A 26831-nucleotide genomic window follows, 5' to 3' on the forward strand; every position below is an offset into this window, starting at 1 on the left:
TATGTGTCACTGTGTCAGTGTGTGTGTCAGTGTGTGTCACTATGTGTGTGTCACTGTGTCAGTGTGTGTGTCAGTGTGTGTGTCACTGTGTGTCACTGTATCAGTGTGTGTGTCACTGTGTGTTACTGTGTCAGTGTCACTGTGGCAGTGTGTGTGTCACTGTGTCAGTGTCTGTGTCACTGTGTGTCATTGTGTCAGTGTGTGTGTCAGTGTGTGTGTCACTGTGTGTCACTGTGTCAGTGTGTGTGTCAGTGTGTGTGTGTCAGTGTGTCAGTGTGTGTGTCACTGTGTGTCACTGTGTCAGTGTGTGTGTCACTGTGTGTGTCACTGTCAGTGTCACTGTGTCATTGTGTGTCAGTGTGTGTGTCACTGTGTCAGTGTGTGTCACTGTGTGTGTCACTGTGTCAGTATCACTGTGTCAGTGTGTGTCAGTGTGTGTGTCACTGTGTCAGTGTGTGTGTCACTGTGTGTGTCACTATGTGTGTCAGTGTGTCAGTGTGTGTGTCAGTGTGTCACTGTGTGTGTTACTGTGTCAGTATCACTGTGTCAGTGTGTGTGTCAGTGTTTGTGTCACTGTGTCAGTGTGTGTGTCACTGTGTGTGTCACTGTGTCAGTGTGTGTGTCAGTGTGTGTGTCACTGTGTGTGTCACTGTGTCAGTGTGTGTCACTGTGTGTGTCAGTGTGTCAGTGTGTGTGTGTCACTGTGTCACTGTGTCAGTGTGTCAGTGTGTGTGTCAGTGTGTGTGTCACTGTTTCACTGTGTCAGTGTGTCAGTGTGTGTGTCAGTGTGTGTCAGTGCGTATGTCAGTGTGTCAGGGTGTGTGTCAGTGTGTCATTGTGTGTGTCAGTGTGTCAGTGTGTGTGTCAGTGTGTGTGTCGGTGTGTGTCATTGTTTGTGTTGGTGTGTGTCATTGTGCCAGTGTGTGTCAGTGTTTAATTTTATTCGGGAGTGTGTGTGTCGGTGTGTGTCATTACCACAGCCTTCGCTCGGAGGTTCGGAGAGCCGTGAGGCGCTGCAAGGATGGGTGGTGGTCGCGGGTTGCCGAGGAGATGGAGTCTGCCTCAGTGGCCCGCGATCACAAACCCCTATTCCATCAAAAAAGTAACCTGCAGCGCCACACCTATTACCATCATTAGGGGAAAAACGGTGATACAATCTCCGACCCCCAGGAACAGGTTTGCAGATTTGCTGAGCATTTCTGTGAGGTCCTGGGGGAGGGGAAATCCCTCAGCCAGGAAAACATTGTGGCACAAAGTGGGGATGACCCTGCTGAGGCTGCGGTGCCTCAAATATTGGAAGAAGAAGTCACCCCTGTGAGTGGCTGGCTGAGGTGCCATCTGTTGAGGAAGTACTGAAGGCAATCCAGAGTCTGAGACCAGGAAAGGCACCGGGCAGAGATGATCTCCCAAGCGAAATGCTGAGGGAGGGTGGCGTTTGTGCACAGACTGCCCCACATGACATCATAACAAGTCTGGACCACTAGACGGGTTCCGCAGGATTGGAAGGATACCCTGGTGGTTCCCCTCTTTAAGAAGGGGGACCGCACGGACTGTAACAACTACAGGGGCATCTCACTCCTCAGTGTGCCGGGAAAGGTCCTGGCAAGGATTATTCAACATTGCCTTGCTAGGCACGCTGAGGAGAGGCTTGCGAAGCCCCAATGTGGTTTCCGGAGGAAAAAGTAGTCTTGCAAAGATGTCATATTTTCTGTTCGTCTACTACAGCAGAGGTGTAGGGAATTCCAACAAGACCTACATCTCTGCTTTATTGACCTGGTCAAGGCCTATGATACCATCAGTAGGCCTGGGCTCTGGGTTGTGCTTCGTGCATTCGGAGTCCCTGACCCTCTGCTCACAATCATTAAGGACCTTCATGATTTTAAATTTTGATTTAAAGCTTTCGTGACTGCAGTAATTCATATTCTTAGTTTTTTCGGTAAAGTCACGTTGAAGAGAAACAACAAAATAACAAAATATATATAAAACAATAAAAAATTCTCACGACGTTTCGACCATAACTCAAACGGTCATCATCAGGTGTGTCGGTTTGCATAAATGTATTTTGAAAACGGCATATTTATTTATATATATATAAAAAATAACGTTTGCGTCACGCGCAACGATTGGCAGTTTGCCCAGGACTAGTCCATCTATTTTTTGAAAAGAGGAGGGGGGAGACGAAATTTGTTTTTATGTATGCTGTCTGAAAGCCACTGTAAGCGTGAACAATCAATCAAGAACTGAAATGATTTATCAAATCTTTCCAATGATTGCTAAGATAGAATCCATCTTCTCGGTTGAAATTGTCTCTGTGCTTGTATATGTGGATAGCCTCATGAACGAATCTCTCATGGAAGCCAGATGGCTTACAAAGAACCTCCGTCTTGGAAAAGTCAATGGCATGTGAGCCTACTGAATTAGAACAATGATCTGCTACGGCCGAGGTGTTGGTCCTACCGTGTTTAAGGTCTGCTTTATGTTCACGAATGCGGTCCGAGATATGGCGTTTGGTTTCTCCAATGTAACTACTACCACAGAGGCAACTTAGTTTGTAGACACCAGGGTATTGTATGTCCGGAATCACATCTTTTACAGACGGAACCAGATCACGGATTTTATGTAATGTGTTGAAACGGACCTGGATCTTGTGTTTATTCAAGATTTTGGAGATCTTTTTTGTGATCCCAGCAATGTAGGGTAAAGTGATGGTTTTGAAAGGCTCCTCAAGAGGGTTCTTCTTCATGGTTTGAGTGATAGCTTTGCGGATTGTATAGTCGGAGTAACCATTAGCCCTAAGAGCTTGGTGTACGTGCTTGAGTTCACTGCTTATGTGTTCCTGGTCGGATATGCATTGGGCTCTATGATACAGAGTCTTGATGAGAGAATTCTTCTGTGATGGATGGTGGTGGGAATCCGGTTTCAGATAAGCATCCGTATGGGTAGCTTTCCTGTAGACAGAGTGGCTCATTGAACCATCAGGTCTCTTTTTAATTAGGACATCCAAAAAAGGTATCTTGCCATCTATTTCGACTTCCATGGTAAATCTGATGGCTGGGTGTATGGAATTGATGTGGTCGAAGAATTGGTCTAGAGCAGGCCGGCCATGTGGCAAGATGACAAAAGTGTCATCCACGTACCTCTTCCATAAGGTTGGGCGCAGAGTGGCAGTCTGGATGGCGTCAGTCTCAAATTTCTCCATGAAAATGTTAGCTATAACTGGAGAAAGGGGGGAGCCCATTGGGGTGCCCTCAGTTTGTTTGTAGAAAGTTCCATTCCAAGTGAAGTATGTATTGGTTAAACAGTGTCTCACCAGGGGGGGTACCTCAGTGTTTAGTCCTTGATGAACCAAGTCTTCAATGATTGCAATGGTGTCAGGTACAGGAACCTTGGTGAATAAGGAAACTACATCAAAACTGACAAGCAGGTCGTCTGGGGACAGGGAAATACCCTTGATTGTTGATACCAGGTGAGTAGAATTTTGTACTGCAGAGGTGGTCTTTCCAGTGAAAGGACGCAGGATTTCAGACAAAAAACGAGCTAGTTTGTAGGTGGGGGAGCTGATAGTAGAGACTATGGGACGAAGAGGTGTATCAACTTTATGTATTTTTGGTAAGCCGTATAATCTTGGTGGCCTGGCAGCAGAAGGTTTCAACGAAAACTGTTTAGATTGATCAATTAATGCGGTTGAATCAGAAATTATTTTGTTGGTTTGTGTGACGAGGCTGTTGGTGGGATCTCTTTTTATTTTTGTATAACTACCATCGTCGAGTAATTCTTTAATTTTGTTGTTGTATTCTATTTTATCCATGATGACAGTAGCATTGCCTTTGTCAGCTGAGAGAACTACAATATCATTCCTCTTTTTAAATTTATATAATTCAAAACGCTCATCTTTGCTGAGGTTGCTAGCTGGCATCTTAGCGTTTTTGAGGGTTGCAGCGATTTCAGATCTTGCTACGTCTGCAGCGATGTGACCCAGGCCCCTGAGAGCAACGTCTACTTGGGCAATTATATCATTAACTGGTATGTGTTTAGGTGTGACTGCAAAGTTTAGACCTTTAGCTAAAACGGATTTCAGACCATCGGAAATAGAACTGTTACTGCGATTAATTACGACTTTATTAACGTCTAACTTTTTGGTGTGTGGGTCCGGTCTTTTGTTGAAGAGGAGGTTAAATTTGGAAATCAGGTTTTCCTTACATTTGGTCGACATAGTAGCAGCTGAAGAGGCAGTCATATTGTCTACATGTTCCCAATCCGATGTGGACATTATTGCCGTCAATGATAAGTGTGATTTGTAGAGTGTCTTGTCTAACTGATCTAGTTCTGTGCGTATAAGTCGGATTTTTTCTGACTAGTCCTGGGCAAACTGCCAATCGTTGCGCGTGACGCAAACGTTATTTTATATATATATATAAATAAATAAATATGCCGTTTTCAAAATAAATTTATGCAAACCGACACACCTGATGATGACCGTTTGAGTTATGGTCGAAACGTCGTGAGAATTTTTTATTGTTTTATATATATTTTGTTATTTTGTTGTTTCTCTTCAACGTGACTTTACCGAAAAAACTAAGAATATGACCTTCATGATGGTGAGCGGGCCCGGGTAAAACTACGTGGCCGGGAGTCAGAGCCATTCCCTGTACACCTTGGGGTGCGACAACGATGTCCTCTGGCTCCCACATTATTTAATATCTATTTTGACCACGTAGTTCGTGAAGCCTTCAATAGCTGTACCGGGGGAATTTCCATTTGGTACAGATATAATGGGAGGCTGATCGATGCCCGGGTGCGGTCAAGGGATGGCTCCCTGTTGGTCAACCACGTTATGTATGCCGATGATTTGGTAATTGCTGCTCATTCAGAGGAGGAGTTGGAGACGCTTCTGCTGAACTGGAGCGTGCAACTAGGAGGTGGGGCCTTACCATCAGCCCCACCAAAACTAAGCACCTGCCTGGGTATTTTGTACCATCGGACACTCCACCCCCACAACTCCCAATCGGTGATGGGGCAGTTGTGGAGAGAGTGGAGAGTTTCCCATACCTGGGCAGTGTGCTTATGACCGGCTCCGGTTTGGCAGCAGAGGTCCCACTCCGAATCAGTCGAGCGGCAATATCTTTCATCGGTTGCGTAACGCTGTGTGGAAGCTGCCTGGTCTGTCGCTCCGTACAAAGCTTCAGGTCTTCCTGGCCACGGTCGTTCCCTCCCTTCTCTCGCTTGCGAAACGTGGACCCCCCTGGTGGAGCGTCTTCGCCAGTTAGAAACATTTAGGCTGGCCTGCCTACGATCCATCCTGGATTTAACCATTGTGTGAGGAGCTCACAAATCCTTGAAAGATCTGGGCAGGGTCCCACCGGTGAGCTCCTCCGGCGGGCAAGGCTGCGTTGGCTGGGTCATGTGGCCCGCATGCCCAGCCACTGCATGCCTAGACAGCTTTAGTTCGGCCGGATCGAGGGGGCTAAGCGGGCTCGGCACGGGCTAGAGAGGAGATGGATTGATGTGGTACAGGAGGACGTAGAGCTGAGTGGACTTACCCGATAACTGGTACCAGGGGTGTCAAGATCGGCCTCTGTGGCGGAGGCTCGTGAAGGACGCTACTGGGCAGTTGGAGGCAGTCGCCCTCCAACAGCAACGGAGGGCGGAGGAGCGACGCTCACAACAACGAGCGGAGCGCCGGGTGACTAAAGCACAGCAAGTTGTCACAGTAGGGGGCACAGGTGGTGCATCAGCCAGCCATCTCAGTCATCTCAGTCAGTCGACCCGTGGCACCTGGGTCTGTTCTGTGACCTCCTGCCGGCGGGCGTTCGATACTTCACGTGGCCTCAATGTGCACATGGCCTGGCACAAGCGTCGTGGTGACGTCACCGACACTTAGTGGCGAATGGCGGTTGTTGTGTTGTTGTCATTGTGCCAGTGTGTGTCAGTGTTTCATTTCATTCGGGTGTGTCGGTGTCATTGTGGTCGTCACTCGTGCGTGTGTGTGTTAGGCAGTGATGTCTGTATGTGCAGCAGTGTTTAAGGTCGACTCGGCCTCAAATGAGGACCTGGTGCGGTGGAGCAAACATCGCCACGGGGGAGGCATAGAAAAAAAACAACTCAAATTGATCGTTAGCGTCGTGTTAGAAGATGTAAATAACTAAAGAGCTAAGCGGACAACAATACTAATACACACATCCACGTCTCCACTAACCACCCATGGGCACCATGGCCTTCTAGGAGCGCATGATGTGAGCAGCATCGACTGTGTACCTACGTGTCGGCGTTCAGTGTCTCATCGTCACGCTTAAACCAACGCTGGCGAAGTGCCAGAGACACGACACTCAGAGCCACTCTCTCCACATCGTGGGACTTTTATTAATGTATTTTTTTTAAATTCATACATTTTTGCGTCGATCATTTTCGTATCAAAAAAGCTCCGCGTGAATATCCCGACTCTTGTCAAGACGCAGGGCAAACCACAAGGCCGCACTCACAGTATTATACTGTAATATACAGCACGAACGCCATCATAGCTGACGACGTGAATAGTCATCGCTGCTGCCATCATCATCAAGTCCGCGCCGTATTAACACCGCGATCGCCGCGTTCTCCTCTCTGCCGCACACGTTTTGGTTTTCGTGTAAAAATAAACAAAAATCGGCTCCTGCTGTCACCCATCCACCCCACCCCACCCCAACCCACCCCACACCCTCCCCAACAACCGTCATTCACCACGGCACTTGTGCCAGGCTTGGTGCACGTCGAGGCCACGTGAAGTGTCGAAGGCTTGCTGGTGTCAGGAGGTCACGGGACAGACCCAGGTGCCGTATGGGTTGACCGACGGAGATGACAGACAGATGCACCCACCACCACCACCACCGCCGCCATCGTTTGTAAATACTCCTCCATGTTATCGGTGTCACCGAGCAGTCCTCTCCTCCTCCTGTGTCTGAGAAGCTTCATCATCGTCGCTGCGCACACAATCGCAGACCCCGCCATTGTACCCAGTCTTCCAAACAACGCCGGCTGCTACCTACTGGAACCACCCAGTCAAGATTCTGAAAAAAGGATCGATGATTGTGCAGCTGCTGCTGGTTCTGCGACTGCCAGTTCCACGTTCAGCATTAGTGGAGGAATCCGGGGGGGGGGGGGGGGTTAGGGGGGCATAGCATGAGGGCAGTCGCCCCCAAATGATTATCATTAATGTGCCCCCCCCCTCTCCCAAGTCCTTCCCGTCTCCCCACCCCATCACCTTTGTTAGGATGAACATATCAGTCTGTCCAGTGACACGCATCCATATCCAGTATAAGCAGATGAAGGGGTAGAGATTGGATCTGTAACCGCCGGTCCTGGCTCCGGAGGGACCATTCAACATCCTGGATACAATCAAATACATTCTGGAGACGTCGGTCCAGGTACTGGATATTTGGGTTGAGAGTTTTGGGAGCCAGTAGCTGTTTCAACTAAACACGCAAAGCAAGAGCGATCAACAGCTTATCAAATGAGCATTGAGGCATCATGCTCATCTCCCGTCTACAGCAGCCCTCAGCCAGTGGCGAATTGGCATAATTCCACGTTACTATGGCGGGGGTAAGTCTATCCATAGGACAAATGCCGTTAATCTCCCCTCAAAGTGGTGCAGTATTCATTTAATTGACCCTGGAGGGATGATGGGGCAAGTCAACCTCCGATCACCGCTGAGCCACGTGGCCAGTTACGGGGACCGCTCCCGACTTCCCAAGCCTCTGCCCCCGTGTCGTCCGGCAACGCCAGTGGCGTCTTCCCGTATCAGGAATCCGAATAAAAGGGGGCTGGCCCGTTCCACTCACGCGACGCGCACCAGCGGTTAATAGCGGCGCGTTGGGTCACCGCGTTACGCTGTCATTAGCCTGCAGACGCGCGGGTCACCAAGTCACACCGCCTTCTCCCCCCCCCACCACCACCCCCCACCTCTCTCTGTCCCCACCTCGCTTTTAAACGACAACCATTTAAATGAAGAAACATAAAGGCAATGAAAACAACGATAACGAGACAGTCCGGTCGGCCCACCCTCGATTTTTTTCTGTTGTTACGGAAAGCGAGGCAAAGCAAAACGCCGGTGGAGCGAGGCCGGAGCACCCGTGACGACTGCTTCTCTGCACAGCGGTCAGACGGCCTTGCCGGGACGCTTCTTGTTTCGCTTGTCGAAACAATTGCTAAAGTTTACTCTGCGGCGTCTGTGGGCGGTGGATTCGCCTGTCTACGAGATGGCGTGGAAAAAATTCGTCGGTCACGGATTACGTATTTTTTTGTTTACAACATATAAATGGGGAAAAAAATCGAGAGCAAATCATAAGGGCAGCGGCGGTGGTGGAGCAGAGTATTTTTTTTATTCGAGTCGAGCTTCGTGCTCTGATGATGAGAAAGATCCTGTCCGGGTTTTTTTTTGGGTGGGGGAAATTGCAGTAATCCAGAGAAAAACCCGGAGTAAGATCGTTCATTCACCAACAACAACCACCGCACTGCCCCCCCCCCACCTTTACACGACCGTGGCTGCCCCCTACCCCTGCTCACACAGCGGGGGTGTGAATGGTGACTACAAGCACTTGCAGAGAGATGCGAAATGGGAAACGAAAACTAAATAAAAAAATGTTAAATTCGTTAAAAAAGAAAAGTGCATATCACGTGCAACACACACGCACGCACACAGTGCCCCATGTATCACGTGCAACACGCACGCACGCACAGTGCCCCATGTATCACGTGCAACACACACGCACGCACAGTGCCCCATGTATCACGTGCAACACGCACGCACGCACGCACACAGTGCTCCATGTATCACGTGCAACACGCACGCACGCACACAGTGCCCCATGTATCCGCATCGCACTGGATACCAATATACCCCTCTCACCCGCCCCCCCACCACTCCCTCGCGTACCCAAGGCCCCCGTACGTGCGTTCCCCCCCCACCCCCCCGTCGATAAAAGGGGCCCTCTCCTGATGATCGTCTCTGTGATAAAGGTAACCCTTCTAAAATAAAGGGGACCCCTAATAAATGGGACCCCGTGAGATTAAGGGGGACCCAATTAAGAGGGGGGGGGACTTCTTATGATACAGGAGATCCTCAAATTGACAAAGAGGACACTGATATTTGATAAAGAAGACCCTCTCTAAACAAATGGAACCTCCTGATGATAAATGGGACCCTGGGTTGATATCGAGGACTCCTCTATATAAAGGGACCCTCTGGAGACTAAGGACCCCCCTTTGCGTAAAGGGGACTCCTCCCCGCCCCCCCCCCTCACATCTTGCTTTCCCTCAGCATCTCGAGCTCTGTGGCGTTGCCGTTGGGAGCGCCCCCCTTGGTGTGGTGCCCCCCGATGAGGGTGTCGAGGGCCCTGTTGTCAGGGGGCCCCGCGGCTGCTAGGGCCGCGCGGCGATGGCGCTCCACGTGGGGGCCCAGCACCGGCGTGGTGAGGTGGCGCCAGCGCTGGTGGGGCACGGAGACGACACGGACCACACACACACACACAGGTGAGTGCGTGCGTGCGTGCGTACCCAGATGTGTGTACCCAGGTGAGTGCGTGTGTGTGTACCCAGGTGAGTGTGTGTGTGTACTCAGCTGTACCTGCTTCAGCGTGCCCTTGCCACGCGCCACGAGCAGGTAGAGGAGGGTGAGGGGCAGGCACAGCATGGAGGAGAGGGAGAGCAGCCAGCCCAGTGCCTCGCCCCACCACGGGTACACGTACACTTTGTTGTACGTGGGGCCCTTGTACTGAATCAGCTGGAACAGCAGCATGCCCTGTACGAGGGTCCCCGAGTAAGAGGCGCAGGGGTTGGGAGGTCGGACGTCACCGGCAGGCAGGGCAACATGGGACGCAGTTGGGGGGGGGGGTCGTGGATGCAGGGTGAGGTCAGGGGCGGGCGGTCAATGGGACTCGAGCGCCTGGCATGGAGAGCGCGGCGTGGGTGGTGAACGACTCGCTCGCTCGTCACATCGCTCACCCACTCAACCGCCTACTCAACTGCAAACTCACCACATCTCTCACTAAACCACCTCACCACATTATTTACTCACGCACCCACCCACTCTCACACTTTAATTCGGCAGGCAATAACGTGAGTGTGGTAAGGCGAACGTGGTCAGCCGGTAACGTGTACTGTGCCGAGTGCGGTGAGTAATGTGCTCACCATGCACAGTGTGGGAGTGATGAATTTCCAACACCACCCGATCCACCGGTTGGGCCGATACCCAATCATGAGCACCACATCCTCCATGAAGCGGGAGCTACCTGCAAAAACACAAAGATCCCCCGTGTAGCCTTAACAGACTGTTGAGGCAAGTGCTGTTAGCAAATAGCACTTATGAAGGCCGGCACAGCACACAAGGGAGTGGGTGGCCAGCACCACTCCCGGCCGCCTTTGTCTCCCTAGTAGCAATGTCTACACATTGCACCAGGTACTCATTTAAGGCTGAGTGAACCTAGGAGAGGGACAGGATAGGTTCAGATAATTGTCACTAATGTTGGCAGTGAGCAGGGATTCAACTCGGGTCACTGGGTTCGTTGCACAGTGCGCTCATCGCTGTGCTATCGCTCCCCATGTATATATGTGTGTACACACACACAGGTGCACGCACAAACGCGTACACACAGTCCCATCGGTGAGCTCCTCCAGCAAGCGAAGCTGCATTTACTGGGTCATGTAGCCCACATGCCCAGCCACCGCGTGGCAAATCGGCTTTCTTTTTTGGCTGGACAGAGGGGGCTAAATGGGCATGACACGGGCTGGAGAAGAGATATACTGATGTGGTACAGAAGGATGTGGAGTCGATTGGACTTGCCGATGACTGGTACCAGCAGTGTCAGGATTGGCCTGTAGAGGAGGCTCGTGAAGGATGCTATTGGGGAGCTGGAGGCAGTCGCCCTCCAGCAACAACAGAGGGCAGAGGAACGACGCTCATGATCAGCCGGGCGGCTAAAACGCAGAAAGTTAGCACAGTAGGGGAAACAGGTTGTGCATCTGCCAGTCATCTCAGTCAGCAAATCCATAGCACCCGGGTTTGTCCCATGACCTCCTGCCACCGAGCCTTCTACACTTCACGTGGCCTAAAAGTGCATCTAGCCTGGCACAAGTGCTGTCTCAATGTGTGACAAATGGCGGTTATTATTGTTGTGTGTATGCGAGTGTGTAGGTGTGTGTGTAGACATTTCTGAAAAAGAGCTTCATAGCTCATCGGATTCCTCCAGTCTAAATAAAATTCTGATTCTGTGTGTATAGGTGTTTGTGTTTATGGGGATGTGTGCATCTGTTTAGGTTTGTGTGTGTGTATGTTGATGTGTGTGCGTGGAGGCATCTCTGCTTGTGGGGAGCGGTAGCGCAGTGCGCTAACCACTGCGCTATGAACCCAGCGAGCCAAGTTCGATTCCCGCTCATAGCCAACACCAGTGAAGATTATTTGAACCGGTCCTGGGCCTCCCCTAGGTCGACTCAGCCTAAAATGAGTACCTGGTGTGGTATGTAAAAATCACCACTGGGGAGACAAAGGCGGTCGGGCGTGGTGCTGGCCATCCACCCCCTCGTGCAGCGTTCTGGCTTTCATAGGTGCTCGATAACAGCACTTGCCCAACAGTCTGTTAAGGCTATACAGGGGATCTTTGTCTTTGTGTGTGCATGTGTAAGTGTATGTGTGTGCATGTGTGCGTATGTAGGTGCATGTGTGTGCGCGCGCGTGCGCGTTGTACCGTAGACCCACGCCACCACGATGCACTGCCACCCGACCTGCCACAGCAGAGTGTAGCCGCTCACTGCGTAGTTGTCAAACAGCTGGAAGATGTAGATTCCTCCCTGGGGGGGCGGGGGCACAGCGCTTCATTAACGACCCCCGCCGTCACCCCCATTCAAAATCATGAACAATGCCGACCACAGAGCACGTATGCAATAGCGATGGTGTTTACAATGACTGCTACAGAATCTGCTGATGCAGCGGACAATGATGATGGTGTTGGTGACGATGATGCTGCTGTTGATGTATGATGCCGACAACGATGATAGCAAAGCTGCTGTGGATAATGCCAGTGGTGATATTGTTACCACTGCTGCTGAAGATGCCTCTGCCATCCGTGATGACAATGATGATACTGAAGCTGGTTATAATTTAGCATATTTGGCATTGCCCCAATGGTTCTCAAAAGGCAAGGCTATTGTGTGTCCCAGACGCAGTCTGGAGTCGTTTCGCAGCAGGGGATGATGCTGCTGTGTGTGGAGTCCCGTTTGAGTGATTTGCAGAGTAACTTTTCAAATTTAGCCAAATCTGGGATCGTGACGCCAACACAAGATCACCTTCTCCCTCATTTCGACTGACATCATGGGGACAGCGCTTCGTAGTTATTTTACGGTCGGCGCCGCAGAGTTAACCAGGGCAGCCTGGCGGATTCGAACCGCGAACCTCTCTGCAACGACGAGCAGCGAGCGAGACTAGCGCAGGGCCACGCGACACCAATCCCGAGCCAAGCTTCGCTCACGATGGTGCTCGTGAGCGACATGGGACGCAGAACCCGTTTGGAGCTCCCGCAGGTCAGCGCAGCCATTCGTCTTAGAATACGGCCCGCGGAAGTGGATATCGCGGAACAACGTCTAGCAACGCTTCACACAGTGCAGAGTGGTGCTTCCCCTCCCCCCCCCACCTTTCACCCCCGGTTTCGGGGGCGAGGGGGGTGAGACATTGCCACGGCGAAAGACGAACCTGCATGACCATGACAAAGCTGACGAGGAATTTTACGATGCAGCAGGCGGCGACGAAGAGTTCGCGCCTCCCGCGGCCGCGCAGCACCGTGGGGAATATGTCCGAGATGCCCGTCACGAACCCCTCGATCGCCACAAACTGCACGCGCGGGCAAACACATGGCGCACGGGTCACGTACGGGCGCACGCGCGCACGTCGGGACGGTGTCCGGGAGTGGGAGAGCAGGTAAGAGATCGGGCTCGGTTTCGGTGAAGTATGGGCGTGCGTGCGGACCTGGCTATCGAGGCCGAGCAGCAGCAGCATGACGAAGAAGAGGACGGCCCAGAGCACGGGCACCGGCATCATGGTGACGGCGCGAGGGTACGCGATGAATGCCAGCCCAGGACCTAGAGTACACATACATAGAGTACACATACATAAAACAAAGATCCCCTGTATAGTCTGAACAGACTGTTGGTGCTATTAGCGAGCACCTTTGACGGCAGGCACGGTACACGAGGGGGTGGGTGGCCAGAAACCACGCCCGGCTGCCTTTGTCTCCCCAGTGGCGATGGATACACATCGCGCCAGGTACTCATTTGAGGCCGAGTCCACCTAGGGGAGGCCCAGGGCCGGTTCAGATAATCGTCACTGGTGTTGGCCGTGAGCAGGAATGGAACTCGGGTTGCCGCATGGTGACGGCGCGCGGGTACGTGATGAATCAGCCTAGCGTACAGGGAGAACGATACCCCCATACAGCCTAAACAAACTGTTGGGGCTAGCGCTGTTAGGGAGGTGATAATGGCGGCAATTATAATGATGATGATGGCAGTGATGGTGACGATGATGGTCATGGCGGCGGTGAAGGTGACGATGGCGATGATGAGAATGATGATGGTGGTGATGGTGATATTGATGGCGGTGTTGGTGATTATGGTGATGACAATGATGATGACAACTATGGCAATAACGACAATGACGATGATGGCAATGTTGTCGGCGGTGATGCGGCACTCACCGGACTCTGCGACCATGTCGATGGGCACGCCCTGCTCGTGCGCCATGAAGCCCAGGATGGAGAAGACCACGAAGCCGGCAAAGAGGCTCGTACCAGAGTTAATGAGCGCCAGCACGTACGTGTCCCTAATGAGGAAGTGGAGTCGTGTTAACGAGTGAAAGCGCGCACGCGTGCGCACGCACACAAACATCCCTCCTGTAGCCCAAAAAGACTGTAGGGGCAAGTGCTGTTAGGGAGTATCTGTGAAGGCGAGTGCGGCGCACGCTGGGGTGGGTGGGCAGCACCACGACCACTTTGGCCTCCTCAGTGGCGATGTTGACACACTGCACCAGGGACTCATTTGGTTCAGATAATCGTCACTGGTCTTGGCCGTGAGCGGGAATCAAACTCGGGTCGCTGGGTACTTGGCGCTGTGTACGAACCGTTACACTTCCACATTACGCATACACAAAGACAAAGATCACCCATATAGCCTTAACATACTGTTGGGGCAAGTGCTGTAAGTGAGCACCTATGAAGGCTGGCATGGCACACGAGGTAGTAGATGGCCAGCACCATGCCCGGCGTACACACGCGCACGCACACGCACGCACGCGCACACGCACGTGCACACACGCACGCGCACACATGCGTGCGCACACACGCACACCTGAGGCAGTTGTTGTGGAAGCGGTTGTAACTGCCGAGGGTGGACAGGGCTCCGAAACCAAGCGCGTATGAGTAGAACGTCTGTGTGCCGGCATCCAGCCACACCTACGGGGTCAGTCACACCAGACAGACACACACACACGTGCATTAACACACACCCAAAGATACACAGATAGGTCCAGCCATACCTACAGTGAGGGAAAAAAGTATTTGATCCCCTGCTGATTTTGTACGTTTGCCCACTGACAAAGAAATGATCAGTCGATAATTTTAATGGTAGGTTTATTTGAACAGTGAGAGACGGAATAATAACATAAAAATCCAGAAAAACGCATGTCAAAAATGTTATAAATTGATTGGCATTTTAAGAGGGAAATAAGTATTTGACCCCCTCTCAATCAGAAAGATTTCTGGCTCCCAGGTGTTTTATACAGGTAACGACCTGAGATTAGGAGCACACTCTTAAAGGGAGTGCTCCTAATCTCAGCTTGTTACCTGTATAAAAGACACCTGTCCACAGAAGCAATCAATCAATCAGATTCCAAACTCTCCACCATGGCCAAGACCAAAGAGCTCTCAAAAGATGCCAGGGACAAGATTGTAGACCTACACAAGGCTGGAATGGGCTACAAGACCATTGCCAAGCAGCTTGGTGAGAAGGTGACAACAGTTGGTGCGATTATTCGCAAATGGAAGAAACACAAAAGAACTGTCAATCTCCCTCGGCCTGGGGCTCCATGCAAGCTCTCACCTCGTGGAGTTGCAATTATCATGAGAACGGTGAGGAATCAGCCCAGAACTAGATGGGAGGATCTTGTCAGTGATCTCAAGGCAGCTGGGACCATAGTCACCAAGAAAACAATTGGTAACACACTACGCCGTGAAGGACTGAAATCCTGCAGTGCACGCAAGGTCCCCCTGTCCAAGAAAGCACATATACATGTCCGTCTGAAGTTTGCCAATGAACATCTGAATGATTCAGAGGACGACTGGGTGAAAGTGTTGTGGTCTGATGAGACCAAAATGGAGCTCTTTGGCATCAACTCAACTCGCCGTGTTTGGAGGAGGAGGAATGCTACCTATGACCCCAAGAACACCATCCCCACCATAAAACATGGAGGTGGAAACATTATGCTTTGGGGGTGTTTTTCTGCTAAGGGGACAGGACAACTTCACCGCATCAAAGGGACGATGGACCGTCAAATCTTGGGTGAGAACCTCCTTCCCTCAGCCAGGGCATTGAAAATGGGTCGTGGATTGATATTCCAGCATGACAATGACCCAAAACACACGGCCAAGGCAACAAAGAAGTGGCTCAAGAAGAAGCACATTAAGATCCTGGAGTGGCCTAGCCAGTCTCAAGACCTTAATCCCATAGAAAATCTGTGGAGGGAGCTGAAGGTTCGAGTTGCCAAACGTCAGCCTCGAAACCTTAATGACTTGGAGAAGATCTGCAAAGAGGAGTGGGACAAAATCCCTCCTGAGAAGTGTGCAAACCTGGTAGCCAACTACAAGAAACGTCTGACCTCTGTGATTGCCAACACGGGTTTTGCCACCAAGTACTAAGTCATGTTTTGCAGAGGGGTCAAATACTTATTTCTCTCATTAAAATGCAAATAAATTTATAACATTTTTCACATGCGTTTTTCTGGATTTTTTGTTGTTGTTATTCTGTCTCTCACCGTTCAAATAAACCTACCATTAAAATTATAGACTGATCATTTCTTCATCAGTGGGCAAACGTACAAAAATCAGCAGGGGATCAAATACGTTTTCCCTCACTGTACATGGTCAGCCAAATCAACAACAGCCACCATTCGCCACTAAGTGTCAGTGACGTCCCCACAGCGCTTGTGCCATGCTAGGTGTACTTTAAGGCCACGTAAAGTGTTTAAGGCTCGCTGGCAGGTCACGGGACCCAGGTGCCATGGGTTGACTGAGATGACTGGCAGATTCACCAACTGTGCCCCTTACGGTGCCAACTTCTTGTGTTTTGCTCCTCTGCCCTCCGTTGTTGCTAAAGGGCGACTGCCTCCAACTGCCCAGAAGCATTCTTTATAAGCCTCCTCCACAGAGGCCGATCTTGACACCACTGGTACCAGTTATCAGCACAAGTCCAACCAGCTCAACATCCTTCTGTACCACATCAGTATATCTCTTCTCCAGCCCGTGTCATGCCCGTTTAGCCCCCTCTATCTGGCCAAACAGAAGCTGCTTGAACATGTGGTAGGCTGGGCATGTGGACTGCATGATCCAGCCAATGCAGCTTCGCCTGCAGGAGGAGCTCACTGATGATGGGACTGTGTCCAGATCTCAAGGATCTATGAGCATTTCACACAACCCAGCCTGGTTAAAGCCTGGTTAAACCCAAGATGGATCGTAGGCAGGCCAGCCTGAATATTTAAAACCGGTGATGTTCCTTTAGAGGGGTCCACGTTTCACAAATGTAGTGAAGGGAGGGCAAAACTGTAGCTGAGAAGACCTAAAGTTTCGTAAGGAGTGACAGAGACAGGCAGCTTCCACACGGCATCGTTACGCAGCTGACGAGAAGATAATGCCGTTCGACTTATTCTGAGCGAGACCTCCGCCGCCAAAGCGGAGGCGGTCGTGCGCGCACTGTGCCCAAGAACTCGTCCCAACTCTCCCCACGAAGCGTCTTGCTCGCAAGTGAAGAGCAGAGGCAGGGCTGGAAGGTGCGCTGGTGAGAGGGGCGCGATCAAGAAGACGACGACAGTCGCGATGCGTAGTGGGGTCGCGACACCGCCACTCGCCTGTGGCGTGGCGAGCTTCTGCCAGTCGGTCTGCAGGTAGTACTTGATGCCACCCATGGCGCCGGGCAAGGTGACGCCGCGCGCAAACAGCGCGATCAGCATCAGGTAGCGGAACGTGGACGTGAAGTACACGACCTGCACGCGCGCCGGTACACACAGGTAGAAAGACAAAGACCCCCCCCCCGCCATTTAGCCTTTAACAGATTGTTGGGGCAAGTGCTGCTAGCGAGCACGGCGCACGAGGGGGTGGGTGGCCAGCACCACACCGGGCCGCTTTTATCTTCCCAGTGCGGATGTTCTACACCGGGTACTCATTTGAGGCTCAATCCATCCAGGGGATTCCCAGGGACCGATTCAGATAATCGTCACTGATGGTGGCCATGAGCAGGAATCTAACTCGGGTCACCAGGTTCGTAGTGCAGCATGCTAACCCCTACACTACTGCTCCCATCAAGCGCACACACACACACGGCACGTGCACACACACACACACGCACGTGGGTATTTTTGGAGTTGCCAAAGAGACACGGAGTGCACAGTGCGGCTTGCGGCATGTGTGCCGCGGTGCCGTATAGAGTGTGTGTTTGGCGTAGCATTGGGTAGTGTACTCAGTATAGTGCTGTCACGGTGATCCTGTGTGGCAGTGGTGTGGCAGTGGTGTGGTGGTAGTGTGGCAGTAGTGGTGATCCGGTGGTGTTGCGGTGGTGGTGTGGCGGTAGTGTGGTGGGTGTGGTGTGGCACTGATGTGGTGGTGGTGATGTGGCGATGGTGGAGTGGCGGGGTGGTGTGGTGGGGTGGTGTGGTGGGGGTGATGTGCCACTGATGTGGTGGTGGTGTGGCGGTGGTGGTGTGGCCGGGACGGTGTGGTGGAGGTGGTGTGGCACTGATGTGGTGGTGGTGATGTGGCGATGGTGGTGTGGTGGGGGTGGTGTGGCACTGATATGGTGGTGGTGATGTGGAGGACTGCACCTTTCCCGTGCTGCGAACGCCCTTCCACACACAGAAGTAGACGATGAGCCAGGCGGCGATGAGGCACAGCAGCATCTCCCAGTGCACGGAGCCCAAGTCGTGCAGGCCCGTCGTCATGGCCAGCGTCTTACGCCTACGCACGCACGCACACGCACGGACGGTGTTTTAATTTGTATTCTTTAGAATATTTCACCTGGGAAATGCACACGGGGCGCATAAAGGGGGTGTCTGGCCAGCTGGATGCCCGGCCGCCTTTGTCTCCCCAATGCCGATGTTTACAGGCCGATCCAGGTACTCGAAGGCCTAGGACCTGTTCAGGTACTCAGAGGCCTCGTACTGGTTCAAATATTCCCCACGATTGATCTTGAGTGGGAATCGAACTCAGAATGTCAGGTTCATAGCGCAGTGGGCTAACCACTGCACCACCACTCCATAGACAAAAACAAACATTCCCCGTACAATGTGGCCTGAACAGACTGTTGGGGCAAGTGCTGCTAGCGAGCACCTATGAAGGCCATCATAGCACACTAGGGGGTGGGTGGCCAACACCATGCCTGGTCGCCTTTGTCTCCTCAGTGGCGATGTTTACACACAGCACTAAGTACTCATTTGAGGCCGAGTCGACCTAGGAGAGGCCCAGGACTGGTTCAGATAATCGTTACTGGTGTTGACCATCAGCAGGAATCGAACCCCGGTCGCCGGGTTCACTGCGTAACACGCTAACCGCTGCACTACCCCTCCGGACACGCGCGTGTACACACTCACCACGCACACACGCACGCCCACATCCCCCGCCAGCACAGCACTCACTCCCAGAACTCCACGACGGACGAGGTGGTGACGACGTTGAGAGGGGGGCATGCGTGCCCCAGAGCCGACACGTTGCTCAGCGGCAGCAGTGACGACCCCGACGTGGCATTCGTCAGCGCCGGCCATGCCATCGACCGTGCCGTTCCATTCAGAAACCCGGGTCCTGCCGTCCCATTGAGTGACCCCTCCGTGCCGTTGGCGTCCGCTGACGGGTACTGGCAGGTGCCGTCTGAGCAGAACTTGGTGTTCCAATTGTTGCCGCAGGTAGCCCAGGGCAACGGCCCCATGGTGAAGCAGTGGGCCAGGTAGTAAAGCGCCCAGGCGAGGATCAGGATGTAGTAGCAGTTGCAGTAGAAGACGATGACCATGGAGGCGTAGCCCAGGCCTAGTTATGAACGCAGGCCGGGACAAATGGAACAGGACTCAACAACGCACACCCAGAGGTTTGCGGGGTCATCAGCAAAAGGTGATGGCAGTCAATTGTGCCATTAGTCAAGGGGGGCATTGGTCCAGGTGGCGGTCAAGGTGTCATCGGTCAAGAGAGGCGGTAGTTGATAGGGGGTGCAGCACCTTTGAAGATCGGCGAGATGCCCCAGGCACCGATGCCACCCTGCTTGGTGAACTGTCCCAGCGACACCTCCATGAAGAAGCAGGGGATCCCCGCAGCGATGAGCGTCAGACAGTAGGGGATGAGGAACACCCCTGCGGCGGAGGAAGGAGTGGGGTGAGGCGGGGGGAACATTATTGAGGGGGACCGGACACCCAGATCCGGCGAGAGGGGGTGACCAGATTCGAGTTTCAGAAGGAGGCCGCACACGAGATGCACGAGGGGTTAGAGGTGGAAGGACGGGCGGGCTGGCATGACCTTCTGACCCTAACCCTGAAACAGACCCAGGCCCCGACTCAAACCTCGACCCAGGCCCAGAGCCTAACCCAGATCCAGACCCTTGCCCCAGCCTCTAAACCAGAACCTTACGTAAACCCTAACCCCGACCCTATTACTGACCCTGATCCAGACCTTAAACCTGACCCAGGCCCTAACTTTAACAGTGATGAGGGCAAATGATCATTAATAGCAATGGAGACCGATGGTACAGGAGGTAATAATGGCTACCAACCGCAAGGAGGGCAGTCCTGGAAGGTGAATCTCTTTCTATAACCTAAACTATTTTTTATTTTACAAGGTAAAGCCCACCGAGTTATGATAATAGGGTTTTCCCATTTTTTCTGGCAACAAAACAGGTGTTAAGATGTTAAAACACCAAACTGAAACCTTTTCCAAGGAATCATGTCTGCATTAACCACAATACTTGTGATCCCACTGGGCTACATAGCTATTTTTGAGAAGTGACCTGGTAACAAATGATAGCTCAATTAAGTGGCTCATCATGTGGAAATGTAGTGCAGGCAAATGCTTTAAGTGCACATTCATTCTAAATGTGGAAGGAAAAACCGGAGGACCCAGAGAAAAATCCACGCGACCACAGATAGAACATGCAAACTCCAAATATACAGGCGTCAGGGTCGGGATTGAACCCACAACCTCCTTTAAACAGGGACCCACGATAATGGTAGCATTGACTCATTGCATTTCCTCTACTAAACATCAATCAGACCCCCATTTGGGGGTCTCAAGGAGGGGCCACTCCCCCCATTGCCCAACCCCTCACCAATGGATCTACCACTTATAGGTGCAGATAGTTGGGAACAAACAAAGGGATCCAAGACTGGGGTCACTGGTGTTGATGGGATGGGAGGTTGCATCAATGGTACTCACACTGGGGTCTCCACCACCTATCTGCCTATTCCCCCCCCCCCGGAACCTCCCACCCACTCACCCACCCGCATACCCCCAACGCCCCCCAACAAGCACTATGCTCAGCGACACCCGCGACCTCTGTGCCTCACCTGGGAGGGGGGGGGTCACTTTCAGGTCACTAGGTCAAAGTGCAAGCTCACAAAGCTCCCAAGACCTGCGGCAGGGAGGGGTTGGCGAAGGGACGGGGAAAGAGGGCGGGGGAGGTGGGGCGTTCCACAGAATTGCATGCTCGGTAATCACTTTTAATTGAATTGCATCTGCGTCAATAGAGTAATCGGCCTTCCCCCCCCCACGACCCACATCCTGTTCCAGTATAAGCCAGGCCCCCCTTTTTTCTCCCACCACACGCATCTGCCCCCCTTGAGACAAACAGAGGAGGCCGGGTGGCTCAGAGGTCAGAGACGCTAAGCAGGCACAGCTGAGAGCCTGGGTTCGGATCCCGGTTTAGCCGCCGACTGTGGTTGAACCGGGTTCTCTAGCGCAGCGAGTCGGGGGTCTCGGTTACCAATGCCTGCCACAGAGACCCCAGAGAGCCCCTGGACCGCTTCCCCCCTCAAGGAGTGAACAATCTGGTGAACGAACAAGTGTGGACCTTGCCGAGCAGGCGAGCGAGCAGGCGGGCGGGACCCACCTCCGCCGTTGCGGTAGCACAGGTAAGGGAAGCGCCAGACGTTGCCGAGCCCCACCGCATAGCCCACGCACGACATCAGGAAGTCGAGCTGCCTGCCCCACGTCTGCCGCTCCACCGAACTCCCAACGCTAGTGTCCTTGCCGGCGCTGGCCACATCCCGGGCTCCGGCGCCACCCCCCGCCGCTGCCCCCAGCTCCATCTTCTTCTTCTTCTCTGCGGCAGCCGCGGTGGCGCCATCGAACATTGGCACACGCACCGACGCCTGCCGGGACTTGCGGTCGCCGTCGATGCCGACAATGGCGTGGTGGCCGCGGTGGCCGCGGTGGCAAGTCACGGCATCTTCGTCGTCGTCCTCCTCGTCGTTGTCGTGGCCATAGTTGTGGTCGAGGAGGAGAGGGCCCGTGGTGTCCGAGTCGGACTGCGAAGAGCACGGAGAGGGGGACACGTGGCGCTTGGGGGATTCGGGGGAGCCCTCCGACATGGTGTGGGAGCGCGGAGGGGTTCTGCACGCACGCACACGCACGTACACACACGCATGCACGCACGTGGAAGACACAGGGTTAGGGTGGGGTCGCGAGTGCCAGACACGTAGAGATGCTGCGCCGAGTGATAGGAAGAGGAACGTGTGGTCGAAGGAACGTGCGCGTGGAAAGCGAGTGGACCGGAGCAGGATGCGTCATGGCTACAAATGACGATGTACGGTGGTCGAGACTCGTGACCGAGTGGCAGGCGACGGGGAGAGCCAGCGCCTGAGAGGACGTCCACCACGGACACGGAGCGGTGGAACCGAGCGTTCGAGGTTCAGGTTAGGCTCAGGGCTAGAGTCAGGGCTCACTCCATGGTCATGCTGGCCTGTCGACGCCGTGGGCCCGTGTGATTAACAAAGGCGAGACTGCTGATGCAGATTGCGGCTGTGTTGTGTACAAAACATCAACAATGCCACTTTGAGTCATCACTGGTCTATTAAGTTTACGTAGGTTAACCTACGAGGGGTGGGGGTGTGGCGGCAGGGTGGGGGGGGTAGTGTCCCTGGGGGATAAGATGCAATGCCTAAATACGGCGCTGTGTGTATGATCACGGATAGTTATTGTTAGGGTCAGGGGTGATTCTATTGTTAGGGTAAGGGATGGTCCTATCATTAGGGTCACGGAGGGTTCTATTGTTTGGGTCAGGGATGGTCCTATTTGTAGGGTCAGGGATGGGCCTATTGTTAGGGTCAGGGAGGGTTCTATTGTTTGGTTGAGGGATGGTCCTATTGTTAAGGTCAGGGATGGTCCCATTATTATGGTCAGGGGTGGTCCTATTATTAAGGTGAGGGAGGGTTTCTTGTTAGGATCACAGATAAATATATCGGTATGGTCAGAGTTATTGTTATGGCAAAGGTAAGTACTCAGTAAAGATGCCAATGTGAGGAATGTTGGCATGCGCTTGGAACTGTTGGCCCATCGCCCCATGTTTACTGGAGAGTTTTAATGTTAGGCGCTGGGCTTGGGAATCGCTGTGGGACAGGGGTAGTGGAAAATTCCACGAGGAGAGGAGGCCCGATAGCGCCCCTAGTGGACCCCGCATGTTCAGCACACTGCACGATACTATGGGGTGGGCGGGAAATCCCTATACCTCTGCGACTTAATTAGTCTTATACAATAGGGGTATAGGGACTTCCCGCCCACCTTGTAATGCATGTACACATATTGAGTACCATAAAGTACATAATCGAACAGCTCGTGTACACGGTGTATGTCGCACAACACAATGTATAGCACCTCACATACACGTAGTATACACGGTGTTATTACAGCTATTTTACTGGGTGGTCGAAAAGTCCCTATACCCCTTTACATCCGCTGGTCTGTACGAACGTATGAGGCGCGGGTATAGTGACTTCTCGCCCACTCTGTCGAAGAGTGTATACCATTATGTATAAGTATATACAACACACCACTGCGTTGTATATACACTGCAATTTATTGTATACTGTAATGCACTACGTTGAACTGCGTGTACACAGAGTACGCGTGTGTGCGTGTACACAGTACGCGTGTGTGCGTGTACACTGTACTGTACGATATAAATACTTAGGCGAGCGATTGCAATATTACAGTGTGAGATGGAGAGATAAGGCGGGCGGGATATCACATACCATGTGTTGTGCGACATCAGATATCTCCCACGAGCATTCCACACGGCTCTTCGAGATTCACTCATTCCTCCCATCCATTACATCACTCACTGTGCCTGATGACTCACTAACTCATTCATCCACTGGGCACCAAGGTTTACTCATTCTTTCACTGAGCCCCAGGGTTCACTAATTCATTTGCTGGGCACCATGGTTCATTCATTAATCCGTCATTCACTGTACCCCAGGGTTCAACGATTCATTTGCAGAACCCCAACACTCACTCATTCATTCACTGGGCACCATGGTCCATTTATGAATTCTTCATTCACTGTGTCCCAGGATTCAGTCATTCATTTATCGGTTCAACAATTCATTTACTGAACCACAGCGTTAACTCATTCATTCACTGGGCGCCATGGTTAATTCATTAATCTTTCATTCCTTATGCCCCAGGAATCACTCATTATTTCATCAGACACCAGAGTTAACTCATTCTTTCCTTCATTCATCAGGCCCCACAGTTCACTAATTAAATCATTTGGCACTATGGCTAACCACTTAATTCCTTCATTAATTGGGCTCCACATGGTTCACTCTTTCATTCAATGACTGGGCCGCAGGAATTATCCATTAATCAGGTCCCTGCAATTCATTCACCCCAACGTCGCAGGCGGTAGCTAGGGGAGGCCTTAAACCAGCAGTGGAACGCTCATGGCCGCTGCAGCTGCTAATGATCACTGTGCTAATCTTCACCTCACCCATCTCAGAGAGTCATATTTCACCCGTGTTTCAATATTTTTAATGTCAACTCAAGTTGGGCCACGATTTCTGGCTGCAGCCTGAATTTCCCGGGCTGGTCCCATTTCACGATCTCGCCCCGAGTTCCCTACGGTGAGATTAGATTTTGGGGCCGTGCGGAATCGTCACAGCGCGTGCTCTGGGCAAATGCCAACGCGATCAGAAAATGTCATTGGGCGACGGGAAACATTTTATATTGCATTTCAGTTAAATATTCGACGACGATAACAACCATGGTCTTCACCTTTGACCCGAAAAGGGGGGGGGGGTCGCCGCACCCCTCTCAAACCCCAAAAAATCATATTTTATTCATATTTGCGTTGAATATTTATTTGTTTCATGATTGCCCATACCAAATAAAAAAAGCAATGTTTTGACACATTTATAGATCCACCTCTGAATTTGACCAAAGTCTGGCCCATCCACTGCTGCAATAACTCCAGTACTTTCACTCAGAAACTCATGGAAACGCCATTATTATTACTAATATTAGTTATTTTTATTACTAATTATTATGTTTTTACCTAGAAACAAGGTGATGGCGCACATAACGCGGCGCTCGAGCTGCTGGGTCGAAACCGCCCGACACCAGCGGTCATCCCTCGGCGATGATCGACCACCCCTGTTTGGGGCCCATTGCTCGGCCCGTCTAAACGCGATGGCTGCCCCCCCGCCACCCCTCTTCCCCACCCTCCTGGCATCGTTGCTTTCCTAAGACGGGACACCGGTCCAGAGTCCTCGCGCCTGCCGCTCGGTACGAGTCCCAGAGTCTGCCGCATCGCTTGCACTCGGGACCGCTGAGTTTGATGTGGCAATACAGGACAGAGGCCAATTTACCCATATCGTAAAATACCAATAATTCACAGCCCCTTTGTCAAGCCACTGCTGGACAAAGGCCGTTTCCAATGCCATGTGAGGCGTGCGGGTTGTCTTGACCATACTTCACCATGCTAGTTCAGTGCGGGTTGGTGAAGGGTACTGGGAGGGGTGTCGCCTTGATCGGTTCAGATATCTAAACTAAAACTGTAAAATATTTTTATTCTAAGTAAGGCCCATTGAGCTATGCAGCTTTTTTTTAGAAGCGACCGGGCCCAAGTGATCATTAATCACCATTGGAGACAGATAGTACAGGAGGTAATAATCGCTGCACAAATGCACGGAGGACAGTTCTGGAAGTTGAATCTCTTCCTACCAGATAAAGCCCACTGAGCTACATAGCTCTTTTTCAGAAGTGACCTGGCCACAAATGATAGCTCAACAAAGTGGCTTATGATGTGGAAATGTATAGCGGCCAAATACTCTAACCGCCCGTTGATTCTAAATGCGGAGCGGAACAACCAGAGGACCGGATAAAAATCCACGCATAGTTTATTTTAGGGAGGAGTGGGAGGCATGCCAACACGACTGGCTCAGCTATCGACCACTGCTGATGTTAGCCGTGGCTATTAGAAAATCGAATGCCAGGTCCTTGGCTCCATCTCCCTCCACCACCTTGCCTGCCCGATCAGGAACTCTCCTCTTTGCTTCACTCCCGTCGAGTGGTGTATCTCTCTCTCTCTCGTTCCGCCTCTCGGCCTTGTTCCCGACATCTGAGCCTTGCAGCTCCCGGCTCTGTGAAAAATGCGGCCGACCCACAACGTTCGCCCATTCTGTATCGCTCCAACCACACTTCTCATCTCCTCAACCTGCTCCACAGCGTCCTCGTTTCTATCTCTCTCCATCCAACTGGCTGTCTCCATTCGGGGCCCACAACCCACGTCTCCCTTTCTTCGAGTGCAGGTTTCCGCCAAGGAGGGGGAGAGGGGGTCCCAAAGTTGCAAAGTTTTTAACAGAGGGCCCTTATACCTCAAACCTAAAGACAGACCGAAGTGATCCTAACCTGGGCCACGTAGGCCACATGGGCCATTTGAACGTGACCTGAGCCAGGTTAAGTACCTCCTTGGTGGACAGGTGAGAAGACGGGGAGGTGGAGGATGGTCGTGGCGTTGAGCAGGACACTGGTCTTGAGTTAGACTGGCAGCTGAGAGCCTAGGCACGTACGTACACACACAGAGAGGTGTCATTTACACAATCACGTATCACCGGCCGTGGTCTATCCACTGCTGGACGAAAGTCTCTCCCAAGCCGCCGCTATCTCTCAGGGTCCAGCGATGCGACGGTCCACCGTGCGCCTGCGGTGGACGTTTTGTCGGGCACTGCTCCCTCCTTTGGCTGCCACTCCGGTGTTAGTCTCAGCCTCTGGCGAGTCGTACCTCCTAGCCTTGACGCATGCTGCAAGAGCCCACTCGCTGTGTTTACACTGAACGGTGCCTCTAACTTGCATATCATCTCTCAACAACACGTTCCTCCTCTTTATATCTCTCGGTCCAATTCAATACCTCTTCCCTCCCACCTCACGCGAATTCCCTCCATGCACGCTCCGCTCCAACAGCAGGTGCTCTCTGTGGAAACCCAGCAGGTCAGGTTTCACTCAGTGGGAGGTTGCTCATTTTCCTCTGCTGCACCCACAGTCTGGAACAACTCCATTCCCCCAGCGGCCCACGCTGTCGAC

At 52.3% G+C, this 26831-nt stretch overlaps 1 protein-coding gene across 6 annotated transcripts in view; it reads right to left on the reverse strand.

The window, feature by feature from the left end:
- Positions 1-6340: 6340 nt before the first annotated feature.
- LOC116951310 (sodium- and chloride-dependent creatine transporter 1-like) overlaps positions 6341-26831 on the reverse strand; it is a 29419-nt gene continuing 8928 nt past the window's right edge. For 3 of the 6 annotated variants that reach the window (XM_076073614.1, XM_032969852.2, XM_032969855.2), the window contains 14 exons: positions 26216-26308; positions 21361-21778; positions 19481-19612; positions 18911-19295; positions 18101-18233; positions 17132-17266; positions 14362-14465; positions 13713-13837; positions 12989-13101; positions 12716-12853; positions 11715-11817; positions 10162-10262; positions 9599-9772; positions 6341-9460 (listed from right to left, as the gene is read on the reverse strand). In XM_076073614.1, coding sequence (XP_075929729.1) covers positions 9272-9460; positions 9599-9772; positions 10162-10262; positions 11715-11817; positions 12716-12853; positions 12989-13101; positions 13713-13837; positions 14362-14465; positions 17132-17266; positions 18101-18233; positions 18911-19295; positions 19481-19612; positions 21361-21604 — 2076 coding nt within the window. In that variant the 5' untranslated portion in view covers positions 21605-21778; positions 26216-26308 and the 3' untranslated portion in view covers positions 6341-9271. Of the gene's footprint in view, positions 9461-9598; positions 9773-10161; positions 10263-11714; positions 11818-12715; positions 12854-12988; positions 13102-13712; positions 13838-14361; positions 14466-17131; positions 17267-18100; positions 18234-18910; positions 19296-19480; positions 19613-21360; positions 21864-26215; positions 26309-26831 lie in introns of all 6 variants that reach the window. The other 3 variants (XM_076073613.1, XM_032969853.2, XM_032969854.2) reach the window with 2 other exon arrangements.

The sequence above is a fragment of the Petromyzon marinus genome, chromosome 42 (genome assembly GCF_048934315.1).
Source record: "Petromyzon marinus isolate PM22_M1 ecotype Great Lakes invasive population chromosome 42, UKy_Petmar_22M1.pri1.0, whole genome shotgun sequence".
In the NCBI taxonomy this organism is placed as follows: domain Eukaryota; kingdom Metazoa; phylum Chordata; class Hyperoartia; order Petromyzontiformes; family Petromyzontidae; genus Petromyzon; species Petromyzon marinus.